A 27,980-nucleotide genomic window follows, 5' to 3' on the forward strand; every position below is an offset into this window, starting at 1 on the left:
AAACACAATTGAAGGTGCCAATGTAAAAGAGGCTGCCCAGGAAATTAAGATAAACAGAATAATAAAATTACAAAAGAAAGGATCTCAGAATAATCTACTGAAACATACTTACTCCATCTTTCAGTGATGGGATCCTCCAAGAAAAGACAGAAACAAAGGTCAAGGTTGAAATCCTATACATCAAGGATAAGGAGCCTGTGGCCCTCGAGATGTTGTTGGACTACAACTCCCATCAGGCCCACCAACATGGCTAATAGTCAAGCGTTAAGGGCAGTTGGAGTCCAGCAACTCTGGGGGGGCCACAGGTTCCCCACCTGGGCAATACATATCCAGCGGCAGCCCCTTCTGAATAGACATGTAGACGATTGCACTGTCCAAGCGCGATAGCTTCTGCAGGGAGGCTATTGGGAAGAGCATCCCTGTATCTTTTCACCATGGGAAGGAGAAGTGCATGATGTCTGAATGCAAAACACCAAATGTGTCAGACCAAACACAGTCATTATGCAATGCCAGCCTCCTCATGTATCTGCAACATTGGCATGGAGGCTCTTCTTAGAAATGGGTTAATCAGAATGTAATTGATAACAGACATTCAAACACCACTCCCACAAAGGTGGAATATCACCACATGGAAGTGGTTTTCAGTGGTTTCCATGTGGGGCCTGTAATATCTAAACCAGATTGCCAAATCCACAACTTCCCGAGAAAGCTTGTTCCTCTACTGAGAGGTTGTCTTTATATTTAGAGACTACTTTGCCTATATTTTATTCCTGAATTATATTGGCTTGGATCCAGACATTTCCTCCTTGTGAGGAAGGAGTCTTTTTCTGATGAAATGAGTCTTTCTACAGGTAGAAGAACACATTTCACTGTAGGCAGATTCCTCCATAAGAGGAAGGGAAACTAGTCCATTTTTTTGACCTACTTTATTGTAGATAACCAATATCCACCACTGTGAACTGGAAAACTTTCTCTCAGTTTTCTGTATCTTCACAATATGTTTATTTCATTCTACCCTGTGTATGAAACAACATTTGTACTCCGAAGAAATGGGAATACTGTAAAAAGCTAGAACTGACTGAATAGGAGGCACATGTTTCTGGATCATTTAACACACATATATATACCGCTTACCAGGACAAAAGACCTCAAAGCAGTTTACAGTAGACATTATTCATTAAAAATACAAATAAAAAATGAACATTAAAAGAGAATTATATAATATATATATTTTTAAAAACAAATCTTACACTGATAAACATTTAGGCATCACAACATAGGTGAAATACTTGCTCTCCCGGTCCCTCTAAACTTATGCAGCCTGCAGATGTTATTTAAAGTCAACGTGCAACAACTGCAAGGCCAGAGTTTCCCTTTCCCAGATCACTGGCAACCTGTTCCCACATCTGTCCATGGGACTTTTGTCCATGATTCCCAGGAGAGAATCAAAATATATTAAGGGATTCTAAATTAAATTGTTTGTTTATGTCTTATGAAAAGGAAGGCTCTCTAGATGGCCATAACTGATGTTATGTATCAATTGAAACCACACCAGGAATGATCTTTTAAAATCCACAGAGATCATGCCAATGCATGTGTATCTGAACGAACGCGCATGTGCACGCAAATCTGCAAGCTGCCTAATATATGGATAATAAGGATTATAAAACAAAAACCGCTGACAATGCTCTATTATTGCATCATCGAGTTTGATTTTTCGGTGTGAAAGTTGCTCTTTACAAGAGGGGAGAATTGTCTTCAGGGGCCTTGCTCATGGACTCGACATCAAGATCCATTAGTGATAGGGCCTTCTGGGATACGACTCCATAGTTGTGGAACTTACTCCCAAGCATCACACACTTGGTGTTTACTTGGTAGTTAGCCACTGTGACAACAAGATGCAGGAGAAGATGTACCATTGGCCTGATCCAGCAGGCTCTTCCTATATTCTTAATGTTGGTGATACCCGTTTCAATGAACATCCCATAGAAATAAATGCATTGCAGGTGTATGACATTGGCACCCACATCTGCAGCCAAAATGTGGATGTTGTCTAACAGTGCAACGTTACTAATAATGGAATGTAAATTCAGATGCACATCCAAATACCCAAACTCATCCATGTTCTGCCCCAACTCATCAACTATGCATGACTGAATCATGATGAAGAAGCCCTGACTTTGTTACCTTGGTGACAGGGAAGTCATTAATTCTTCTGACACCAACCCCCCCCCCCAAACAGTTTCTTTTTTTCTTTTTCTTTTGCAAGAGGATGGGAAATACCAAAAAAGTTTTGCATTAAAAATAAGTTCATGAAATGTATCTTACTATTTCAGAACAGCACTAATTAGAATCTGTTCTTTGCAAAGTCGGTTAAAAATAGCGGTCTATTATAACCTTTGGACAGTTTCCCCAGCCCCTTCCCATTTGTTTGTTTCCTGAAGATCAGTTTCCGAGGACCAATAAAAGCGAATATGGTGAATGAATCATATTTTTCCCCAGCTAACACTAAGCCACAGTGTGCTTGTTTTCTTAAATTTCCAAGATCCAGAGATAAAAACAGAAAAAAACACTTCTCTCCCTCTTCAGCTTATCAATGTTTTCACTGGGCAGTTCTCCCAATGTTATTAGTGGGCCAGTTGATGCTTTCTTGTTCTTGTAATGAGGACTACTTCCCCCCCCCCACTCACAATTCCTCACTATCATGGTCATATATATTTTTTAGATGCTATGCCTGCACAAATATCCAAAATATTTCTACTTCCCACACCCTAGAACAATGTATTTTAGTTGACCCCTCAGGTTTTTTAAGTTTCCAGCTCTGCTAATAACCTACCCAACCATAATAAGACCCCATGGTACTAGAAACCAGGTCATCCAAAGAAGTTGGATCTTGGAAGGTTCAGGGCAAACAAAAATGTATCACTTCTTCACAGAGTACATAATTAAAGTACGGAATTTGTCCCCGCAAGTTGTGGTGGAAGGAGTTTAGAGGGTTTTAATGGGGATTAGACGAATGAATGGAAGATAAGGCTACCAATGCCTACTAGTCATGCTGGATAGATATGCTACCTACAGGACCAGTGGCAGTAGACCTCTGAATACCAGTTGCTGGAGAGAACAAATGGGAAGCGGTGCTATTGTGCTCATGTCCTGCTTGAAGGCTGCTCATAGGCATCTGGTTGGTCACTATGAGAACAGGATGCTGAATTAGATGGGCCTTTGGTCTGTTCCAGCAGGGCTCTCCTTACATTCCTGTGAAAAGTTTGATAAATAAACCCTACGGAACAAAATGCAGGCAAGTTCTTCCTCAGTAGTGCTGTGTTGAACATGTATCAATCTCCATAAATGAATAGGTTATTATTTGAAATGAATATATATAACGTTAATGACGTGCATGCCTGTTAGCTTCAGGGTCGGGAGAGGAGGCCTAATTAAATCAAAGTGGTTATTAGTCTCTTGTCACTATTGATTAATTATTAGCACGAGATACTTCATCACGTTAATTTGCAATGGAAATAGGTACGGTGTTACCAAGTGCAGAAATGGGGGAAATGGAGATAAAACTACAGGCTTGGTCTTGAAAGCTCTAATCCAGAACTGGCATATCATTGTTTTTGCCCAGGAAATATCCCATTATAGAGTAAGGTAGGGGAAAAGAATGTGATGCCTTCAAGGACTGTTCACCATGAACCAAAAGAGCCTTCTGCTATCAACAGATCCTATACCAAACCTATCAAAGCTGAGGGAAGTCATACCACTTCAGATTGAAGGTGCAGTTAATTGAAGTTCCTCCATATTTGGGGGGAAAACAGACATCTGCACACAGAAAACTAGAAAGCCAGGGAGAAGGGTAGGCAAGGGCTCTTTTCCCAAGTGGAGCACAGTTTATATCTCTTCCTATATACATACAAATGTAAGGTGTGATCATGCTCTACAGTTTGAATAGCTGAGCTACTAGGCAGCTATGGCAAGTGCCGCATAAGGAACAGCAGAATGCCCCAGGTGAGTTATTTAATGAAGATGGTGCTGTGAAATGACTCTACCTCTTCATTAAACATGCCTGCAGTGAGGTTTAACAGGTTGTGTGGTTCAAGGAAAAAATAGGTTTAATATGAGAATTTCCTGTATGGCAAGATCCAAGTTTGGGGCAAGTACTCTTTGGTGAGAGAACCTCAGCAGTGTTTTAAAATCACAAAATATACAGCAAAGTAAAGAGTGGAAGAGCTTTAAAATATGTGCCCTTGAGAGTTCCAAAACTATCCTCTTAAAAACTTTTATTTCCAAAGTTTCCCTCTTCCTCCGGCACAGGAAAAAGACTACACATTTGGTAAGTTAAAAAATGATTTACTTACAAACTCTTCAAAGGTTAAGTTCATGTGCTTCTCCATACATCAGTCTGAAAAGTTTCACAGGCAGCAAAACTTAGTTTAGTTCCAAAGTGGTGAAGTTTCCTAAATTATTGGTATAGGAACTGAATAGTGGCTTCTAAGAGCCATGTGGTCTGAGCTTGGGAGAGAACAATAGGCCTCATTACATAGTTCCTCACAGTGAGGTAAGCCTGGCAAGGACAGCTTACTCTATAGTCTTAACCCCTTCATACATTAATTAGACTTAAGCTTATTAGTGATATGAGACTCGCTATCCCATAAGAGAGGTAGGTGGGATTGGCGAGCAGAGTGAGCAGGAGTGACAGCCTTTAATACATATAATACACGGACATTCCAATATGTGAACTCATATTTGCAATATGAAACGGTTACAGCCCAGACACAAAGGAGATTTAGGCAACCCTCCCTCGCACCCACTGTAAGAACATGTGAAGGAGGCTGTGGGATTTAGCCCCACCTTCAGCATCAGCCATGTCCACACCCATACTGTCAGTGTCTTCTGCTGGCGTGAGAGCTCCTCCACATGAAGAAGGATCCTGGACCAATCAGCAAGACCACTATGTGGCAACATCTGTGCAAGCAATGCATGGATGGCAAGGAGTGTGGCCATTGTGCATGGCAGTGGTGTGGCTAGCCCACACGAAACCCACAAATTCTTCTTACATGTTCTTTCAATGCTCTGAGGCTGCCATCAGAAGCTCCTTATAGATTTTCCTCACCAAAGAACTAGGCTAGTACGGAGCTCCACACCCAGAGGTAGAGTTCTCAGTGGCTGAAAGCCAAGAAAAGAGAATGAGGGCACCCCTTTCCTTTCCCCAATATAAGTGAATAACTGCTAGGGGAAATGCTGCACCTGGGAACACTGCAGCAGCTGGAAGTTTGTGTCCCAGCCAGCCTTGTCTTTAGCATATGCGCTGCCGGGGTGCAGAGATCTGCCCAGCGCCCCCAGATTTAGTTTAGCCCCCAAATTAACTTTTATTATGCTTATGTCAGACACCACGCTTACGCCTTATCTCTTGTTGTGAATGACAAGTGCCATCGTTGAGTGTGACAAAGTCAAAAGTCCTTTAGTGAAAAAGTAGGTATACATTTCGGTAATACCTAGGTATATATGTATTTTGTTTTTCTAACTTGATCAAAATTATTTATTTATTATTTCATAACAGGTAGATAGTTAAGAGCTTTGGTGCCTGGCACACACACACACACACACACACACACCAGAATTCGCCCTGCACCCCTTGCACCGCCAGGTAAAGACGGCCCTGGTCCCAGCATTCATGGAAATGCAATATATGGGCCCTTGCTCCACAAGTACCTTATCCATCTCAATGATGGTCATTTGACTAGGTTTATTAACAGCCTTGGAGAACACTGTAGTAAAACAGATTCTCCTCTTCATCAGCACATGTCTGCAGAGGTAGTGAGAGGAGCATGAGGCTCCTCATGCTGCCCATCTCACCTAGTCCCATGAAAAGTCAGTGGGGCTTTTAAAAAGTCTTAGAATTACCTGTATACCAACTGGTGGGATAACGCAGCTCCCACAGAAACAAAACATGCTGCCCGTTTCAAAGCTGACTCTGCCCTGCCACCACTTGGTGGTTCACACAAACTCAAGCTCAAGATTTGGGGGTGGGGAACCAAAACAAAAGGGAAGTCAACAAAAGCCACTGCTGGAAATATCAGTACCGCTTGCCTCATAGGACAACATGTCTGAATTTGAAGGTCCATGACAGAGCAGGCAATCAGTCATCTCATTCACCCTTTCCCTTAATGAAACCACAAACTCACAAAGGAGAATGCCAATGACTCAGAGGGAGAAGCTGACCGTATTCCAAAAAGGGAAATCCTGTCCCTTTAAGAAATCTGAGTAGCCCAGAAAAAAAATCCACAAGATGCAACTTCTCTCTTCCTAGTAATGGAGTAAACGGAAAAGAGCTGCTGACCAGCACCTGCTAAATACCAACCTCTTCAAGGCTTTTAATGGGCAGCAGAACTGCTGCACATTTCAGATTAAAGGTCTCCCTAGAAGGCAGGACACCACAGTCAAAAGTAGCCAAGGACTTAGTAGAAAACCAGGGACCATGTCATTCTTTACCATGCATTGGTCTGATGCACTTGGAGGAAATGGCCCCAGAGGCATTTGTTGCTTGCAAGGCAACAAATGTTTGAAACAAAATACAGTTAGCTTCTTTCTTACTTTTGCTTACTTTTGCAAAAATTACCCTTCTGCATACTAATTCTGGCTACCCAGATAACAAGTTATGGAGTTCAAATAAAAGGAAATATAGTGCTAGAATTATGGTTGGGAAAGTTTGTTTGCCTTTGCTGGAGTGCACAAAGTCTCCCCACCCCAGTTTCCCTCTATCTTTGCCAAATCCCAGGTTTGCTGTAGCCATATAAGAACAGGAGCTTAAAGGAGGCAGCAGCCGCAGCACAAAAAAAGGCCAGGATATCTCTACTCCCAGTATAATTAAAATATAGAGGTAATAACAAAACATTGGGTTGGATCCAGATTTGGTCATGCTTAGACTAGACCCACTAAAATCAATGGGACTTAAGTCTGTCCCATTCATTTCAGTGAGATGAGCCTAAGCATTACTAAGTCTGGATCTAAGCCATTATTTAGAATTTCTAAATATTTTAAGAGAAGCAGAGCTTTAGAGAAGAATAGCGATAGTCTGACCTAGCTCTATTAGTCCAAAGGTGAATAAAGCATATGAATTTCTTAAGATTTTAGTGCAGCCCAGTAATAAGAATGCATGCCATGATACCAGTATAATATGCACTGATATATAACCTATCATGAAGGAATATCAGTAGCCCTTTCAAAATGCACACATGTATAATTAGTTTTATCTCATCAACAACCTCCCATGGCAGTATGTTCCACAGATTAACTATATGTGTACAGTTCTGATTTTGATTCTCTGGTGAACAGAAGAAATAATCAACATTTGTAGAGACATTTTGATATTGATATTCCATTATTTGCATGATATATATTTTATCTAATTATTCATGTATCTATAGATCTGTAGGTATACATTTAGATAGGTAATTTACCAAAAGAGGAAGAAAATGCAAATAACATTTGCAGGCAGCTCTATATGGACACTAGCCCTTAATTTTATCAGGTAGATGCCAAGTCTAGTGCTTAATGATAAGTTAAATACCTGTTCCTTACTTGCTCATTCTCTAGTGGAGAGCTATGTACCACAGACAAATAACATGCCCCATGAGTAATGATTGTTCAGTACATTTATCAACTGACCCTTCAAACTGATTAATTAACCTATGATAGCCAGCTTCCTGTGTGTTGCCTGATCTTTTCTGATTTAGAAGCTCTCCTTTATGTTGAACCTTAGTATGAAGCTGGCCTCCTCTTCTATACAGATCATAATATGTTAGCGGTGAATACTTAATATCAAGCGAATAAGCAGTATTTTGGTCTACAGCTCAGCAGATTCATATCAGGCTAATTTCCTAAGTGTTCCTTCCTCCGCCCCCTGCTCCCCCCAGCCTCAGACACTCTGGCTGGTGAGAAATTTGATGAACACTTTGGGCTGAACTCCAGTTCAATATCTGGCTGTTTTAATAAGCAGCTTCAGGATACTGCTACTTCATGGGAATTTAAAGAAGGGAGTAGAGAGAAGGGCTCCCTATACTATTCTTAGAAGCAAACAGTCAGATTTGGCAACTTGATTACAAAGCATGGAATTTATAAACTGTGCCATTCTAAAATTACTTCATTTGTATACAGTTCAGTTGGACGGTCATGTGTTGCAACATATTCCGGTTTAGCAGTGTAGTTCTGTAACACCCACAAAATCAAAAGGAAAATTGAGCCACACAGTGGATGCTGGTTATGTCATGTGTTGTCCAGCAACTGGAAGTTGTATGGGAAATGGTCATTGAAAGATGTGCATTAAAAATGTATATGTGTGCATCCAACATGCCCTTGATTTATTTTTAAGGGGAAACTGGAGAAACTTCCAAACCCTCTTCTTCAAACTATTCCACTTTTAATGTCTAGTGATGCTTCACAGCTGTGTTAACATTGAAGCATTTTGCCTTCTTATGGGTTAATGAAATTTCCACACTACTGACTCCTTTAAGTAGTTACCAATCTATATTATACCAGAGAGGCAGTGAAGGATAGGCATGCCTGGCGTGCTCTGGTCCATGGGGTCACGAAGAGTCGGACACGACTGAACGACTGAACAACAACATTATACCAGGTACCATACTCACAACAAGTGTCCTTGATAGCTTCCACAAAAACCTTTCTGGACCTCATTAAGTTGCACACATACTCAAGACAGAACAATTGTAAAGAAAACTCGAACACAGCTCCTTAAAACATTAAACGCTACCCCAAACACTAAGGATCCCACTTCACAATCACCCCAAAAGTAAATACCATGACAATACCATATGAGCAACACCAATGTAGCTTCTTCCATTTATATTGATAACATTGTGCATTTCTCTTTGCAAAGTTGCATTATACACATTTCAGCATTTAATCTGTATGTTTCTGCACGAACAGAAAGACATTCTGATGAAAACGTTGTTTCTTCCGCAGCTCAGAAGTACGACAGAAACAACGGTTTCCAAACCTTAGTCAGGGATAATAAACACAGATGAGCTCCTACATCCGTGCTAAGATCCCTTGCCTTTATTTTAAAAGAAAAGAAGGCTAGTGCTTTTATCTTAGCAGGACTGTCAAGACAGTCGTATACTTTTGCCAACAGTGCAGTCATTTCCCATTTATTACGGAGGTCCTTCCTCTTCAATGGGAGGGCAGAGAGAGCTTTAGAATAACTTGCTTTCCAGAAATAAATTCCAATGCCACCCCTGAGGTCCCAAGCTCGGTGCGGATCCTTCCCCATTCCAACTAGCACACTTACATGACTCGCGGGGAATTCTGTGAAGATCAATGCCATCCGTCTCCATTTCTGAGCCAAGTCTGGGAGGCTGAGCCTGGCGAAAGAAATGCTTGGGGGAATCTTTTCCTTCCTTCCTTCCTTCTCTCCCCTGAGGAGTTTCATTCAAGAAGGCAACCCAACTATTGCTGCAGCAGCCACGTCTGGGGAACAGCAAGCATAGTTGTCCAAGTAGCAGCAGCAGCAGCAGCTCCTACTTAGCCCGACCCATGCTGTTTCATCACGGCAGGGATGCCACCAACCGAAAGCAGCCTCAGCGATGCAAAAGAGCGGCGCGTGGGGTGTGCACTGAGGAAGCGTCCCACCTTGGCAGCAGAAATTCCCCCACCTCAGGGGAGGAAAAACAAACAAACCACAGACACACACAAAACCTCGCTCGCTGCTTTCCCGGGCACGCACAAAAGTCAAGGGTGCAACCTTTGCCTGGCGCACAGAGCTCCGGCACTCATGCTGATCCCGGGGTTTGAGGAACTCCCTGGCAAAGGGAGAGGCGGGGAGAGGAACCGACTTTAAAATAGCAACGCCGCTTGATCTCCCAGCCGGGCTCTCCCCGCTCTTGCCGCCGCTGAGACCAAAGGCAGCGGGAAAGAGGCAGTCCGCCACGTGACTCCTGCCGGCGAGGAAGAGCAGCGGCGGCAACAGCAGCAGCGCCGGGTGAGCGCCAAGCTGGAGGTGGAAGCGGCGGGGCTGCTGCCTTCTTCCCCGGCCAGGGGCGCGAGGAGCGCTTCTTATAGGACGCTCGCCAAGGCCAGCGTCGCGAACTCTTTGCTTAAGACGGGAGGGCGGGAAAGGGAAGGGTGGAGGCGGCGGCGGCTCCAGCCCGAGTTTCCATTACCACCCAAGCCCAGCCTTAACGGCCTCCAGCCACCACCTAGGCTGTGCGAGTGGAGTTGGGCGGTTGGACAACGCCTTTTGGTGACTTTGGGTCGCCTTCGCCTGCGTCACCTGCACATAGCGTGGGGGAGCGCAGCGCCCGGCGCAGGGCCTGTTTTCTGTTTCTTCAAGGCTCTGCATTTGCATGGAGAACCACCGAGGATAGAAAGGGCTGCTTCTACGGGTGTCGCTCACCCACCCTATGCCAGTGCTTCATGTGGGAAATGAAAGGCAGGCAAGAGCTCGCAGCAGTTTGGGAATCCCACAGTGCTTAGGAATGGGCTCTTTATTCTGTGAGGAGAGACAGGCACACACCTCAGTTGCAACTTAAGAGACACCTTGAAGACACACACACACACACACACACACACATTTTTAATATGCCTGCACCTCAGCCATCATGTGCTGCTCCATAGTTAAGAATTATGGTCTCTTGTCCCACATTCCTTTTTATTCTGCTGTTTTGCATGCCTTTTTTTTCCTCTGCCTGCTTTTCTGTGTTGACTTACTCAAGCATGGTCTGCAGGAGCCTGGCCTCAGTATTGGTCAGACATGCCAGGGACCCAGCATGACGCACCATAGCTGACACCCACCTGCACACTTAACTGGGCGAGCCCTTAAAACAAACAAAAATGCCAGAGAATGCCAGGTAGGTGCATTGTGCAAAGGAGTATTCTGGAAAAACAAAAGGGGAATGCACATAGTTACCCTATTCCGTACTGCAAGATGTAATGGTAGCTTCCAATATGGAGGATTAGGTTATCAGTGGATATTAGCAGTGCCTATGTCTGCCTCTGCTGTTGGAGTCATTTGAAACTGAATGCCAGTTGATGGAAGTCACCAATGGGGAGAGTGATGTTGCACAGGGGCCCTCCTTGCAGGCTTCCCGGAAACATCAGATTGGACATTGTGAAAGCAGGAGATGCTTGGCTAGGAGGGCCTTTGATCTGATTCATCCGGCTCCTTCTTGTGTGCTTATAAGTATGTGAGGGAAGAAGCCATCTTTTTATTCCTTCCCCAGTGACCCTGATGATGTGCTGTCATTTGGAGCAATTTTCCACACTCCATCCACCATCCTGTCGGCACCACCAAAACTGCTGCTCATCTCATAGCCTAGTAACTAAAATTCAGTAACTAAAATAAAGAACAGGGTGGGGTGGAATCCCAGCTCCTATTAGAACTTCCCCCAGGTGGTGTTACACATAATTCTACAAGGGTGATGCTATCTCATTGTAGCTTCCTTGTAAAACACCCAAAGGCCTAGAGCAGAGTAATTTGAATAAAGACGAGATCCCATCTAGAACTACAGTACCTATTTCCATCTACATTGCTGTGTCTCAGTTACTTCCTCAGCTACAGAGCAATGTGCTTTGGCACAAATCTCAGGTGGTTTCGGATGCCAACAGTGTCAGGCTGTTTTCATTCTCAAGCACTAACTCAGAGGTGTAGGAAACTGAAGCAGGAGGATTCTCTCCATTGACAACACACAGAATTACACTATAGACAGATAGGGGCCTTGCAGGCATCCCACTTTGTAGTGTGAACCGTTATAGAGAGTGAAGCCCTCTTGAGGTGTTTTAGACTAACGAAACATGGGGAGGGGCAAGCAAAGACACATTAGCTCCACATACACACCTGTTTCCATTTCAGTCACATTTGCGAGTGCCTTTTGGGTTCCTTGCATGCTTTAGACTTCATTGGACCATCCAGCTCAATATCATTTGCATTGATTGAAACAGCTTTCCAGGTTCTTGAGCAGCGGACATTCCCAGCCCTAGCTGAAGATGCCAGGGATTGAGCCTGGGATGAGTTCTGCTGCTGGACAGTACCTGCTTTTAGAGGTGTGGGAGAAGCACCAGCCACTTTTTCTTTTTCAGAATAAGAGGCTGTGGAGGGGCCTCATGTGGACCATAACCATGGCACATGAAGTAGGAAGCGAAAGTCTTTCCTCCTTGTGCTATTTTCCTCCCAAAAATGTCCACCCCAGCAACTGTTGTCCCCTACAGTAGGATGGGGGGGCACTGTTCACCTGAGCTGTCAGTCGCAACACTGCTGCTTTATTTCACAATTCTGCAGCTCCATAGAAATCTTGGATATGTGGATTTATGTCTCCTGACTCCCCGCATCCCTTAAATGGAATCTATTATAATTTATGGAGATTCACTCTTCTGAAATACCAAATGTTTCAAATAATGGTTACTCTTCAAAATGCATGATCTATGACGATCCTACCTGTGTTTCTCCTACTGGAGTTGGAACACAGTGAACTTGGAGGTCTGGGGGGGGGGGAATGAGGCATCTCCTGTATCTAGTTTCAAAGACAAGACATCATAAGGCAATGTGGGCAATATTATCAATTTAGGGCTCCTCCAGATGACCTGCTTATTTAGCATTCATCCTGATTTGCACAAAACTTACTTGGTTGTCAGACTATGTCCGGTCTTTTATTATTATTATTTTTTAACCGAGTAGTCATTCTTATTTGTTTAAAGGGGTGAGTAGTTGCATAACAGTGAGCGTTTATTCTGCATTCATCCTTATTTGTGTGCTTGCACCTAGCAGGGTATTTAGACATCTTCCCATTCTTCATTTGTTCATCCCACACTTTTATTTTTCATTTCCCTGTCACTTTCCAAACTGCAATCAGCCCCCTTTAAAAAAAAAAGTTGATTTGTTACACTAGGGCAATAAATCTAATTCCATAAGCCCAAATTTCCGGTATGCACTTGAATCCCTCCTGCAAAATGCTGACAGTCTGGAGACACTTGCCTATGGAACAGGAATGCTGCAAGAGCTTTCAAAACAAGCATTCAACTAATTCAAAAATCCATACTGCTTTTGCCACAAGCTGAACAATATTCCACTGAGTAGTCTTACTTTGCACATTTGCATTTTGTCCTTCCTCCAAGGAGTTGAGTGTGGCATATATGGGTTTTACCTCACTTTATCAAAGCGATAAAAAGAATCAAATAGTTGTGTGTAAAAAATAGCAAATGGCTGTGTAGAGACCTGTATTGTGTGTCTACACAGTGCTTTGTCGGGGTGTAGCTTTTACAATCAAAATGAGGGACCTGAATCTTAATACTGTTTTGATAGTGTGTTTCATAAAGGGAGTAGACCTCTGCCCAAACCCAGTTGAAAATTACTGAAACAGACTCTCAGCTTCAACTGGGAATAAAGGATGCTGTCTTTTTCTACACTGTTACGCCATCACAACAGATCTGTGAGATAGATTAGACTGAGAGACAGTGACTTGCCCAAGATGAGCCGGTGAACTTTATGGTGCTGTTGTGTGTTTTTGTGTTGAACCCCAGACCATGTCTGTTTCTTTACCACTCCACACTGGCATCCTAGTCTGTACCTATCTCAAATATGTGTCCTAAGCACAGACCTGGTTTTCTTCATTCTTTTCCCTCACTGCAGGGAATTGCTAATTTCTAACTGAAATATGAAAGGCTCTTCTGCGGATGCCAAGAAGAGACTCCCCCACCCGAGCTTGGCTGCAAGAACATTAAAGGAAGGTTGATGGCGCCTTCTTGTGTATCCATAAAACTTGGCGAGTGACATCCACAGATAAATATAATAAATTCAGCCAAGTCTACCTTAAACAAAGCAGTTTGCAGGGGGGAACTGACCTTGGGCATTTGAGCAACAGTGCCCCTGAATGATAGCAGCAGCTGACATGTGCAGGGAGGATTCCTCTTTAAAGGTCACTAACATACTTTGCCAGCAGGCTGCAGGAGAACAGGCAGCTACTGGAGACCACAGGCTTCTAGCCTAGGAGGGGAAAGAGGTGGGCTTTGAGACCACATCCTCCCCAAGTGAAGGGAGCTGAGAGATCCTGGTGTGCATTATGCCACTAAGGACTGTTGGGTGAAAGATAATTAAGAGGTCCTGTTAAGAGGGTTCATCTTGGTATCTGCAAAGTGAAATGCCACTTAGAAATAGATCATTTATTGATTGATATTGATTTTTTTAAAAAATGACAGTGCATTTTGATGAAATGTAAATTCTTCCTGTCTTCACCCCCTCCCCCCATGTCATTGTGATTATTTAATCCTCTATCTAGCCTAAGTTTAATTATTTTCTATACCATATCAGTTTTCATAAATAGCTGAGCCACTTTGCAGGAGGTCTTATTATTTATAAACACATTAGCAGTTCATGAGCTCAAGGTCTAGCCAGAATGTTAGCAACGTTCTCACACACAGGATTTGCTAACACGGTGTCAGGTGATGCAGTGAGGCAGAGCTGGCCAGGATATAAACCTCCAGTGGTCCTCTTGCCTGTGATCCATCTGCTTGAAAGTCAGGGCATTCAAAGAGCATTCGAAGAGCTCTAAAGTAGTTTCTACCAACACTAGCAGTACAGAAGCCAAACAAGCAAGTTTTAAAGTGTGCTTCTCTTATAGTACGGTAATTCACAACTAGCATTGCGAAACTGCATGTGATGTAATCATCTGCAGGTAAGCAGAGTGGCATAAAAAGATTTCCAGGGTAGAAAGTGAAAACACCACAGGTTGATGTCAACCCCCATAAACATCTTGTCCATGGATGACAATTGACCACAGCTGGAGTAAGGCAACTATGGTGTAATAGAGTATTTAGTATGTCTAACTGCACTCCAGAATTTTATTTTATTTTAGCCACATATCAGTGGTTTAAAAGACCAATGGTCTTGCTCAGTTTTTTTATTACTGTATTTCGCAATGAACTACAAGCCTTAACATTTCCAGGGCATTTCTTAATTCTTTGGGCTGCCACAGAGTAGATCTTTCTATTTAAGAATATTTTAGTTCATTTCCCTTCTCCAGTTTCTACAGAGGCCACAACTGTAGATTTCAAAGCAAATCGTATCACATAATTAAGAAAAGCTACCAAACATCATGAAAACGTGATGGTATGTGAACTGTAAGGGGAAACCCTTGCTTTGTCTTAGCCTTAGAACAAGAATATTCTGTTGTTACTACATCTTAAAGTATACCATGTATAGTATTACTACTACCATAGTTTCAGTCTTCTCCTTTACCTTTTCCCTTCACATTCCTTCCCTGTATGTGACAGCCAGAATGCTGGTGGGAACTAAGTGTTCTGATTTTATTGTGCTGGTTCTACGAAACTTGCACTGGCTACCAATCAGTTTTGGGGTTCAACTCAAGGTACTAGTCTTAACCTTTAAAGCTTGGGACCTGGGTACCTCCAAAATTGCCCTGTCCAATTTGTCCCTCGCCACCCCACCCACTTGAATCATCATTGGGGGGCTCTGCTTCAAATCCCTCGCCTTGGTGAAGTGAGGATGGTGTCAAATTGGGTGGGCCGTTTTCTGCTACGGCACCTAACCTTGCTGAGTGAAGTCTGTCAGGCCTCATCAGTATACTGCTTTAGGTGGTTGGTGAAGGCCTGGCACTTTTAAGAAAGTCCTTCCATTTATTAAGTCATCTTTCACAGTCTTAGGTCTGTTACTGTTGTGGTGTTGGCATTGGATATTGTTAATTTATTGATTTCAGTATGTACTGAATATCCATTTTAGTGATTCAGCTTGGGGTTTTTTCTGCTTTCATTACTGTCTGTTGACTGTCTTGAATCTCCTTGAAAAAATAGGTGGTTCAGCTGAGGCACAGGTTTACCACCACTGTGAGAAATGGGCCAAAGCAGGGGCGGTTAGAAGCTGCTATCATAATTAGCATTAGAAAGACTTGGCATAAATTTTCGATTGCCACTGCTGGCACTGTTAATTCTATTTTGAAAGAAAGGTCTTGAGTGGTCTTACATTCACTTTTAAGTTTGATTCACTTTGCTTTCATGTTCACAGTGGTATTTAAAACAATCTTTTTCAAAAGGAATTTGATAGTTGACATGATTGCATATAAAAGTCTGTTCCTATAAATATATAAATCATGGTCATTTTAAAATATAGGCTTTTTTGAACAAAATGTAATCCTCAAAGACTTAGCAAAAAAGTAAAATGAGCTTGGGTTTATTTTTAATACCCATTATTCAGTTCATTGTAACTTTTATGGTTCACTGTGCAAATATGGATTTAGATAACTTTGAAAAATGCACATTATTTACTTTATTAGAGCCACAGTACAGTATGTGATGTTCTAGATTTGTGATAAATTGAAGCCTAGCGTTGCTGCATTTTACTCCTTCATATGTGAGCCGAGGCAAAATCACGACCTCTGTACCAAAGAGAGAATGAACGACCTTTGTCCTAACTTCATGCTTGATGAAGAGGCACAGCAGGTGCAATATGATGTTCAGTAGATAAAAATATTTTGGGAAGGATATTTCATATTATTTTGATATGGTGAAAAAGTTCATAAGATTTTTTTTTTATAGATCTTAATAACTTTCAAAAAAATAATTGCGCTGGCAAAGCAAAACATCACAGAAGCTAACTGCAATGCCTACTTTCTGTGACCTGGTGGGCAACCTGTACTAGCTTTTGTGTTGCTTGTGGCCCTTGGCCCAATTTCCTGTGGGTGACAGAGGGAGAAAAATAGGTAACTGAAAGAGAGAAGTGGGTGAGAGGTGGGGAGGGAGAGAGAAGGTGATGGCCCACTTTTGGCTTGGACTCCAGCTCCAGTTTGTGCCCCCTGTCGGATTACCCATAAGATGCAGCCCATAAGAGAAAAAAAAGGTTGCCTGCCCCTGTCCTTTGGGGAAATTGTGTGCCGTTCCTAAGTTCCACAATCAGTATTCGTCTTGCAGAAAAGGACTGACCCCTTCCCATGGCGCACTTCTGAAAATCTGCTTCAGAAGATTAGGAGATCTTCCAGAAAAAGCATAGGGGACTACCACAAAGGGCGAATTAGCAAAAATCAAGCTCACATGGAAGAAGCAGAATTGTCATTTCCAGTCATACAGGGCAGCACAGAGTATGGTAAGGGAGTCCCCAATCCTTACAACACTGGTAAAGTTGGAGAACTGTGAACCAGCCTTAACAGCAGACTGCTAAGTCCTATATAAACTGTTCTGAGCATTATAAGGGTCTAGACTGGTACTGTAATTGTACTGAATCATGCATAGATGGCTGGTTCTTAAAGAACCATCTAAAATGGTTAGAAAATGAAATGACATTGTGTAGCATAACATGGTTGGGTACATTTCTGGAGTACTCTTTTAAAAAAAAAACCATGGAGGGCCTATGCACTTATGAAGAAATATATAAACCAATTTAATTCATTTCCCAGCCTAATATATAATAGCTGTATAATAGCTTCTTTTAGAAGAAAATGAATCTTCCAAGTAGACAAACTGCATCTATAGTACAGTGGTCCCTCGGGTTACATACGCTTCAGGTTAAGAACTCCCCTAACCCAGAAATAACGCTTCAGGATAAGAACAGAAATTGTGCTCTGCCGGCACAGCGGCAGCGGGAGGTCCCATTAGCAAAAGTGGTGCTTCAGGTTAATAACAGTTTCAGGTTAGGAACGGACCTCCGGAACGAATTATGTACTTAACCAGAGGTACCACTGTACTACAAAACAAAGAGTTATGTAAATCACCAGAACATGTTTCTTTGTCAGAAATCTAGTCCTTCCAAATCACTCCCTTTCTGCTTTTCTGACACAGGCGTTTTGATAATTACATTGTTTTAAAACTGCCTTTGAAACATTTCATCTGCAGTGTAAGATTTGTTTTATGGGCAAAAATGAGTAATAAACCCAACACCACTAAAAAGAACATCCGTGTTCTGGATTAATGGGTACAATGTGCAATGCTGATAACGTTCCAACAAGAGTTTTGGAAAACAACAGTACAGGTACAAGAAGGGGCAAGTATTATAATTGTTTCCGAAGAAGGCACTTAATTGACACTGAACTTTGTAGGACACAAAATCAAACCCATTCATTCTTGAAAGTATTTACAGCTTCACCTATTTATTATATATCAGGCTAGTTTCACAAAATGGTTCTGTTCTACCAAGATGTTTTGTGCCGACAGTAGTTTAGAACCTAAGCCATAATTTTAGCTACAGGCGAACCATGTTTTAGAGTAGCTTGTCTGCTTTTACCTTCCATCTAGGCAAAGTGATGGTCTGTTAATTCAGACAGCACACCAAACTATATTCTGGTTTTCTATTCTGGTCTGCTCATGGATCACAAACTATGTTTTTTTTCCATTCAGACCTCACACTAAACCATACTTTAGCTTCCTTTAAACCATGGTTTAAAGGTGTCTGACTTGAGCCAGCATCTTGAGCCAGCCATACAGCAATATATTATGGATAGACTGGGTATATAAGCCATAGTCCTAGGATGGGAGACTTTCTGGAGTCCAAGGGCCACGTTCCCTCATGGGCAACCTTCCTGGAGCCACACATCAGTGGTGAGCATGGCAAAAGCAGATGAGGCCAGACACACACCACTCTCCTCCACCCAGGCAAGCAAGAAATATCCCAGCTGAAGGACTCATTCTAGCTAGGTAAAATTACAGGAGGTGGGCACTGAGCAGGATAAGTAAGGATTGTGATCTGTGTATGTGGCCTGGACAGAGCCCCAAGTGCTGACTAGAGAAGCCTGGAGGGCTACATTTGGACAGCAGGCCTGAGGTTCCTCACCCCTGCTACAGACATCATACAAGGTTTGGGAGACTGTTTGGAGACGGTGCATGCTACATGACAAAGGGATATCCCTTGAGATTGCACCAATGCTCCTAGCATCTTTAAAGAAAGAAAGGCATATTCTTCTCAGTCCAATGACCCAAAAGCATTAAAGCATGATTACCCTTCTGTCTTCAATGAGGCTGGCAGATTGAGAGGGGGGAGGATGCAGTGAGGTGATATGTTTTCCTACCCAAAATTAGTCTGCTCTCTTGAGATGCAGTTGAGGCAGCCTTTATTGATGTATCAGTTCCCAGCCCAGTTGGCTTGTGTATGTGGAATTGCTCGGGGAGGGGAGGAAGTGCACCTTGTCCCTATCCCCAGGTGGCAAAATGTATTGGGCAAGCCCTGAATGTAAGTATTGTTATGCAAGATGGTTTAGAAAGCCTTTGTGAGTCACACTCACAGGTTGTAATCAGTCCCGGCAATCTGTGGTTTAGATAGTATTCTAAAGAAAAGGTTTCTGATTTTTAGTAGACTCATGCCCAAGGTAAAAAATAAAAATAAAAATCACCCACCACAGGGATAACCACAGGAAGCACAATGACTCTAGACACTACTGAGTCATAGTCTCTTAGATCCCTCCTTGATTCCAGGGAAGAATCTTTATCCTACCCTAAGCTGCACTGGCTCATTAGGTGAAAACAATCCTATTTTCTGCAGCTGCCACCCACGTTCATGCCCTTGTTCTTGCATTTCTATATCCAAAAGTTAGATAGCTGATATGGTAAAGCAGAAGGTGTGCATGTAAGAAGGGGTGGGGGTGGGGATATAATTCCCAAACTAGTACATGTTTGATAAACGTCCTTCTTACAGTGTATTTTTTCAAAGAATGCCACTCCCTTTCCTGCCCAAAACTTATACTTACTTTCAGTTTATGGATAGTAGAATCATAGAACTATAGATTTGGAAAGGATGTTGAGGGTCATCCCGTCCTGCAATGCAGGATCTCAACTGAAGCACGCATGACAGATGGCCATTCAACCTCTGCATAAAAACCTCCAATGAAGGGCTGCTCTCTGGATCGTTGAAACTCTTCTTAGCACAACCTGATCCTACATATCCCTTGAAACCTGTGATTGCTAGCCAGAAAGCACATATAACAAGAGGTATGTGTGCATAGGTGGCTTCCTGTGTACCCACATTACCTTCTAGAACTAGAGTAAGAGCCTCCATTTCCCCCCCCAAACAAGGCACAATGTGCTAACAATATGGTGCCCATTTTGGCATGAATCCACAGCACTGGCCCCATGCCACCCTCCTCTACTAATGACAGCGTGGATGAAGGGGCAATGTGGGATGATACAGCATGGACCACAGAAGTCGGATGCTCATTTAATACCTCTCCCCCCCCCAAACAAGGAACAGTTCATGCAGATGCACCACTTGGCAGTAAATTGATACAGTCAAGAAAGGTTATTGGAGCAGCTATTAGTGTTTTATTGATTTGCTAGCACAATACATATTTTATGTCCACATTTTCTCCCTCTCTCCTCTCTCCTTACATTGTTTCAGTGAGCTCAGAAGGGACTATTTGTGCGCCAGGACTCAGTGAGGGCATGTGTCTCAATCTGGACCTCAATAACAAACACATTACAAAAGGTGCAGCAAGGTTTTACAATAACTGTTCCTGAGGTATCAAACATTGGATTTTTTAAAAATAGAAATGTAAAGTTGACTATTACGTATTACAGTACTGCTCTCTGCCTGGAGGCAAAATCTTCTGTAAGCAAATGCTGCTAATAGATGTGATTCAACCCTAGAAGACTACCATATACGGAGCAATTCTTTTGAAGTCAGATGGTCGCGGGGAGAGTCCATGGTAGAGAAGCTGCCACTTTTTAAGCCCATCAGGCTCATGTTGTCAAGGGCAGAAAGTTTATATCTGTGGTACTTCTTCTCCCCCCTCCTGTTTTTGGTACTTGGTTGTCCTGTTTTATTTACCTTCCCATTGGTTTCAGTGAATTGATTTATTCTTTTCCACGTTGGGGGAACAAGAAGACTTTGGATCCTGTGGATCCAAGGCCTTCCCCTGTCACACACCCCTTTTCATTCCCTGCCACAATCAGAGGACCAACATCAAAGCAGTGATGGTGCTGGAGCATAGCTAATGGTCAGGGATGACGGGAACTGTGAACCGGTAGTAACTGGAGTGCCACATGTCCCCAGCTGTAGGATCAGATCTGTGTAGGCCACAACTTGGTTTATTAATGCACACTCAGGTGCTTTGAGAAAATGAACTATGACACCTTCCTTAGGAGAGGATGGAAATCTTGCCACCCAGTCACCAGCTGCTTTCACATTCTTTCACATGGTCATCTTACAAATGAGGCACCTGCCTACTTTACTGAACTTTGCATTTCCCGGTGTATCCATTTTTGATGCCTCAGGAGTATATAAAATTTGTGGCAAACATTTGGTAGAATTGGTCTGCAGAATGTCATAAAAATTGCCTCAGAATTAATATAGCTCAACTTTCATTTAAAAAAAAAAGTTTTAGAATTTCAGCCTCCTGGTTTTCAGCTCTTGATTCTAGCTTCTGATCATCAAGTTAAATATATATTTCTTTACATATTATATATAAAAAGGACTTCCTTTGAAAGTCTTGGAGCATTCTTTCACAGACAAACATAATTATTTGAATGGTTATGCAGCCTGGCTATCAAGATTTTGACCTTAAATACTATCCTTTACAATAGCTGCCCCATCTATCAATTTGCCTGTCTATAATATTTATACTCCATCTTTCCATTATTAAAAAAAAACTTTAAGGAATCTACAATTACTGAGGCCGACCCACCCATGAGGCAAGGTGAGGCAACTGCCTCAGGGCGCAAGATCCACAGGGGCAGTAGATCTGACCTCTAAAGAATGCATCTGTTGCTGCTACGGTGACAGCAATGGCTGTGGCGCTCTTCTTGGAAGCCATATCTGCCACCTTGGCAATGCCCCTGATTCAGAGCGCGCCCTTTCTCCCCCACAACAGCCTTTGATACCTACTTCAGTTGTCAGGTAAGATTGACTTGATTCTCACCATGTTTCTGATGTAGATTTTCACTCACCCCTTGTTCCCTGGTGGCGGGGGGGGGGGGGGAATGCCATTTTGTGGTTTGCCTCAGGTGCCAAAATGTGGCCCTGACAATTACATTCTATAAAATCACAGTCTCAAAGAAATTGGGTGGCAATATCAGAAATCAACATCATTCATAAAAACTGTGAACAAACTAAAAAATAAAAAGCCTTTAACAGGCATTCAAAAGAGAATATTTTTGGAGAGAGCATTCCACGATCAGGACACTACCGAGAAGGAGGCTGAATCCCTGGTCACCACCATCCTGCCCTCCAAGGGCAAAGATAACCCAAGGGCAAAGATAATTAGAGGAAGGCTTCTGAATGAGCAGGATCATGGAGGAAAAATCTTGCTCTTTTACCCTTAGAGCAGGGACAGCCAATGTGCCATACCCTCCAGATATTTGTTGGGCTACAACTCCCATCATCCCTGACCATTGGCCATCTCAGCTGAGGCGGATGGCAGTTGTATTTCTGTGATATCTAGAAGCACTAGGTTGATTACCCCTGATTTAGAGAGGGTACTAGTAAATATGAGGCCTTCTGAGTCCTATCCATCCACCCACTGAAGATGGACAGCTCCGTCTGCTTGCCAATATTTTATTCTTTTCACTTCACCTTGTTTCATTAAGTGCCAAACCACACATCATGTGGAAGACCCATACTAGATTTCCCTGATGTTTTCGATTTTACTTTAAAGGTGCCAGGGGACTGAGGCTGCCAATTTAATCAAGGCACTGCCACAGAGGTGCTATTTAACTCTTTCTCTCCATAATATTTTCCCAGTCTAATGTCGCCATCCCCCTACAGCTTTTGTTAGTTCCATAGAGGAACAAATAGGGGTACCCGAATTCCCCCCAAAAACCTAATAGCAGTTTGGACAGGGGTGATGCACACCAGGAAAACAGTACCAAGAGGAGATTTTAAAATGTGTATGTTAACATACAGTGACTTCAAATGTCTTAGGTGTCATGCACTCAGAGGTAATAAAAATGGGCTCTAAAGTATTTAGACTTCAGCTCAGATTTTCTATAGCCATTTACATTGAAAACATTCTGTTCACCTTGATTATTTTCTTTCCTAATAAGAATATAAGTAAGAAACAATAAAATGTGATCTTAAGAGAATCATCTGTCTTGAACATTTCAAGATGAAAGAAACTCCTTTCAGCAAAATATATGCACAGATGTACAGTATTACTTATTAGCAGTTTGTGGAGCCTTAAACAACAGCTAAATATGATGCATTGTTTTAAACACAAGGGGGCACTAAAAAGCTAATCCTTCTCAACAGTATTAGAAAACGCTTGACCGATCCTCAAACATCTCTAAAAATGAGCGTGAGAGTTACATCAAAAGTGGTGGCATAACATGGAACTTTTCACCAATTTGGTATGAAGTGCTGGAAAAGCCACCTTGTGTGGCACATTTTATTGAAACAAATTCTCTTGTAATGGCCAATTGGCTGAGCAATAAACCTGAAGTCTTGGACTGATTATTTTTACTATGAGGGAGGATTGCCACTCCAGCAGTTTTCCTGGTAAAAGAGGAAGTTTGCATCCCCCAAAGTCAGCATGGAGATACGCATGCCAGCCAAAACCCGGCCCAGAGTTATGTTTAAGCCATGAGACGACGTGCGCATAGCTGACTATACACTGGATTGAAGACACTGCATTCACAGTTATAGAATAACAGCAACACCACAGAGCTTATCTTTTAATGCCTCTGCGTGGAATAAATTGCCCCAAGCAATTCTGCACATCCTGGGCACGCTCGAGCAAAAAGTGATGGGATGCGACTGAGTCACCAGACTAACTTAATTCCTATTAATTTAAACCGGACTTAGTAATGATTGACTGTAGCTGGATTTTACCCACTACATATTGCATATTCTATGCAGCAGTAATGTTTGGCGCTTCTGGACAGAAGGGAGAGGAAGGCTGGGGGGACTGGCTGTTGCACACAGTCTGGTGAACCCTCCCGACTATCTCTCTAGCACTGCCCTCTGCTTAAGAGGCAAAGCCACACCAAGATTCCAGTAGAAATCTATGTATACTCTTTAGGCTTAACTTGTGTCACACTTGCCTAAAACACTGACCACCATAGGCATATAGAGTGCTATGAGTGTTGGGGCAGGAGCACGTACATGTTATTTTTCAAAACCTCAAAAAAGAAGAAACCTCTTCTCTTTGGAGCAACAACAACTGAAAGAGATGGATTGGTGATTTCATCTGTACTCAGTAAATAAGGGAATATTCCCAGGGAGCGGACCTGACCTTTTCAGTTTCACCAGAAATGGAGGGGGAGATGGAAATAGCAGTGGTGAAACTGACAACATGTATACACGCGCACACACACCCAGAACGAGTGGGTGGAGTCATTTCTGGATGTGTCTGGAAAAACTGCTGGGCGGAGAGCAAAAAATGAGCTTCCTTCACAGAAGACACACACAATTGAAGAACCTTAATCTGATTCCTGCATGGTCATCAGTTGATTTAAAAATCTGACACAAGCACATTTATAGCTATTTCTAGCAGCAGGTAGGAAGTTTGGAAGCGATAGGGCCCCTCTAGATGGCCTGTTCATTCATCCTGATTTGCTTGTTCAAAGTTTACTAGATTATAGCCAGTCTTTATTGAGCATTTGTTCTGATTTGTTTGTGGGATGGTTATATGACAATAGGAATTTGCCCTGCATTCATCGTGATTTGCTTGCAGAGCGTTTATACGTCTTCTTGTTAGCCGCTCATTCATCCACACACTTTCCAAACCACAAAATGTCAAATTCTTTTTAAAAGTGGGTTTGTTGCTCTAGGACAACAGTACCCTTTACTCGACTTGCAACTGTGCATACCAAAAGTTCTGCTGAAGCACTTGAATCCCTTCTGCAAAATTGTGAGAGTCTGATGGTGCTCTTAGTCATTTGCATAATGAATGCCCCAGGGGTACTTTGATTTTACCCTAATCATCCCAATCTTTCTTTCTCATCCTGTGAAAATCTTTAAAGTTACACATGGAAGTGTCCATAATATCAATTTTTATTTCCAGTTCAGTGGTACCTCAGAAGTTGAACAGAATCCATTCCGGAAGTCTGTTCGACTTCCAAAAAGTTCAGAAACCAAGGCGCGGCTTCCGATTGGCTGCAGGAAGCTCCTGCAGCCAATCGGAAGCTGTGGAAGGCGCGTCGGACATTCAGGTTCCAAAGAACATTTGCAAACCAGAACACTCACTTCCAGGGTTGCGGTGTTTGGAAGCCAAAACGTTTGACTCGCAAGGCGTTTGGGATCCAAGGTACGACTGTATTTCTAATGCAAGATATGTTATCTGAAAAGTGCAGTATTTAAATGAAATGACAAGCTATCTTTTTTTGCTGGCGGTGAACTGCTTTAAAACTGTTGTTTGGTGTTTGCATGTTTTGCACTTATCACATGGGACTTGTAATATTTCCCTTCAACCATATCCTGTTATCTTAGGCATTTTTTAAATGCAGGATTCCTTATTAAAATTCTCAAGATAGCTGTCTATCAAGCCCTCTGGCTGACTTTACACACAAAAATGGAATAAGACCTCTCCCCTGGATCAGACACAGGAAACCTTTGACTCTCTAGATGCTGTTGAAGTGCAGTCTCATTGTCCCTAACCATTGGCCATGCTGGCTAGGATGGAAGGGAGTTTTAGTTCAGCAACATCTGGAGGGTCACAGGTTCCCCATGTCTGCCCTAGATGAACACCTGTTCTTTTTTTTAAAAAAAACCTCTTTTGCCACGTAGGTTTGAAACAAGATACTTCTGTGTGTATTTGTGGTTATTGGTGGAGTGCAAAGGGCTGTAACTATCCCCAAATTTGTCAGGTACATCTCAGGTGTTCCATATTGAATGGCTAAATCAGCTTTACCACAGATTCCACTGCTAGTTCTATATGCCATAAGTTATTAAGTACACCTAGAAGGGAGATTGAATTTGCCACCGTGGAAATAGTCATGAAATCCTAAACTACCAACATTTTGAATTCTGAAAACCTGCCAAAAGCGAGAGGAATTACATACAGAGGTGGTGTAGAAAGTCACTTTAGCTCTTAAAAGGTTCAACACGTTCCAAACCATTTCTCTTCCATTCCAGATGTTTTATTTCTACCTTCAGCTTTTTCAAAGCAAAATGAGATTTTATTCCTTGCTGTTTCTCTAAATCCTTGCTTATATTGCTGACTATATCTTGTTAGAGCGTCTTGGGTTACTTAAACTACATTACAATGTTTATCTATATGTATTGCACAGGATTTCATAGACCACTCAGGCAGGGTTCTTTGCATATATAAAGTCGGTTTCATAGCTGCAGAGTCACTTCAAGACAAGATTTCCTCCCCACAGCCTCAGAGATCGCCATTTAATAGCAAGAGTGCCTGCCCAGAAAAGGCTAACACAATTGTTCCCCATAGTTTGGGATCCCCACATACATCCCTGGAAAAGTTCTGACATAAAATATACACCACACATTTAAAGAATCCTGGGAATTGTAACTTTCCCAACAGAGTATTTTTGGGGGGAAGTCATGTGCTTTAAATGTGCATTTGTTGTGCTTTAACTGTATGGTGGATCTGCCAGAAAGAAGCTCCTTCTCATAGTAGCCAGAGGAAAAATCCTGCTTTGCTGATTGTTGTCTTGGTTCGAAGTTCTTAAAAGAGGCAGATGTGTTTTTCTTTTCAAAATATGGTCACTGTTATTCAAGTTTGGGAGTAAGCCTGCTATCTTTACTAGGGAGATAGCCATGTGGCAGCATGATTCAGAAAAGAAAAACAGTAACCCGAGGACTTTGGCAATTCCTTACATTTAAAGAAAAAGGCCCTTGGTATTTAATTATATCTATTTTTCACAGAGCATTGATTAGTTCTACTAAAATAATCTGGGTGTCATCTGAATAGCCATAAAACTAAATAACCTTGTGCTTAATAATACCAGTTTTAAAAGAGGACTACAATACGTTGGTTTTAAAGGTGCTTTTGTAGAGAATGTAAATATACAATAAGCCATTCCTACTAGCCCAAACAGTTATCACATTGTCAATGACCTGTCATTCAGTTTCCTTCGTTTTCCAACCAAACTCGTTTTGCTATCTGGATTAAAATAAAACAGTACAGCAAAATAACCATTTGCCTAAGAAACCCTGCAAAAACTGTTTCAAATGCAGTATCTTCTTTCTTCAGACAGAGCTCCCCAGTTCATGGTGTTAGGCTCTTATCTATATTATGTTGTTCTAATGCATTTCTTTCATTCAATTGACACATTGGAACTTCCAATGATGTCAATGGAACCTTTCATCTTCAAAGAACAATTTTGTCCTAAAGCATGTTGTTAGTATAGTTTTACCAGTAAATGAATTGTGATTTTACATATGGAAGTTAACTGTGTGTAGCCATCAGTATTTTCAGGTGATGTTAATATTAAAAGACATTCCTAATGATAAAATGTACATAGAAATTATGAAACCGACTTTAACCTCTCCCCGCTCCCGCAACAAAAACATACAAAAACATGTAGTCATCGAAGATATTACAATAGAGCAATTGTCTTACCTGTTAACAAGTGAGTGTAATACATTTTTCAGAAAGGGCAAGTTTGCTTTCTGTCCTAGTACTCCTCACTGATAGTAGACTGTTCCAGAAATGAAAGACAAAAATGGAATTGCATCAGAAAACATGAAGGTAATTAAGGTGTGGCTCAGAGGTTTTTGTTTTTTTTTAAAAAAAGAGGCTTTGTAAGTTTTGAATGACTTTCAATTAATGTTCAGTGACATTTGTAAATAAGTTTCACCTGATTTGCACAAGATGCCCAACCATGCTTTAAAATTAAGTTTGATTGAGGGTTTGAAAACATGCAGTTAACTCAACTATCTAACTGAGGTGGGGTCATACCTTAGCAGGAGAGCAAGTGATTTGCACACATAAGGTCTCAGGTTCAGTCCCTAAGATCTCCAGTTAAACGTTTCAGGTAACAGGTGATGCAAAAGACATCAACCAGAGGCTCTTTTGTGTGGCTGGAATATAATCTGTAGAGCTCAGTCTGTATAACACATTTCACTTGCAGAAGGTCCCAGGTTC

General features: G+C 42.1%; 1 protein-coding gene across 9 annotated transcripts in view; it reads right to left on the reverse strand.

Annotated features, from left to right (window-relative positions):
• ANO1 (anoctamin 1) overlaps nucleotides 1-27,524 on the reverse strand; it is a 137,476-nt gene extending 109,952 nt beyond the window's left edge. For 8 of the 9 annotated variants that reach the window (XM_033150553.1, XM_033150524.1, XM_033150544.1 and 5 more), the window contains exon 1: nucleotides 9,305-9,969. In XM_033150553.1, the coding sequence (XP_033006444.1) occupies nucleotides 9,305-9,350 (46 nt within the window). In that variant the 5' untranslated portion in view covers nucleotides 9,351-9,969. Of the gene's footprint in view, nucleotides 1-9,304; nucleotides 9,970-27,455 lie in introns of those variants that run through there. The other variant, XM_033150495.1, reaches the window with a different exon arrangement.
• Nucleotides 27,525-27,980: the final 456 nt, after the last annotated feature.

The sequence above is a fragment of the Lacerta agilis genome, chromosome 1 (assembly GCF_009819535.1).
Source record: "Lacerta agilis isolate rLacAgi1 chromosome 1, rLacAgi1.pri, whole genome shotgun sequence".
Classification (NCBI taxonomy): Eukaryota; Metazoa; Chordata; class Lepidosauria; order Squamata; family Lacertidae; genus Lacerta; species Lacerta agilis.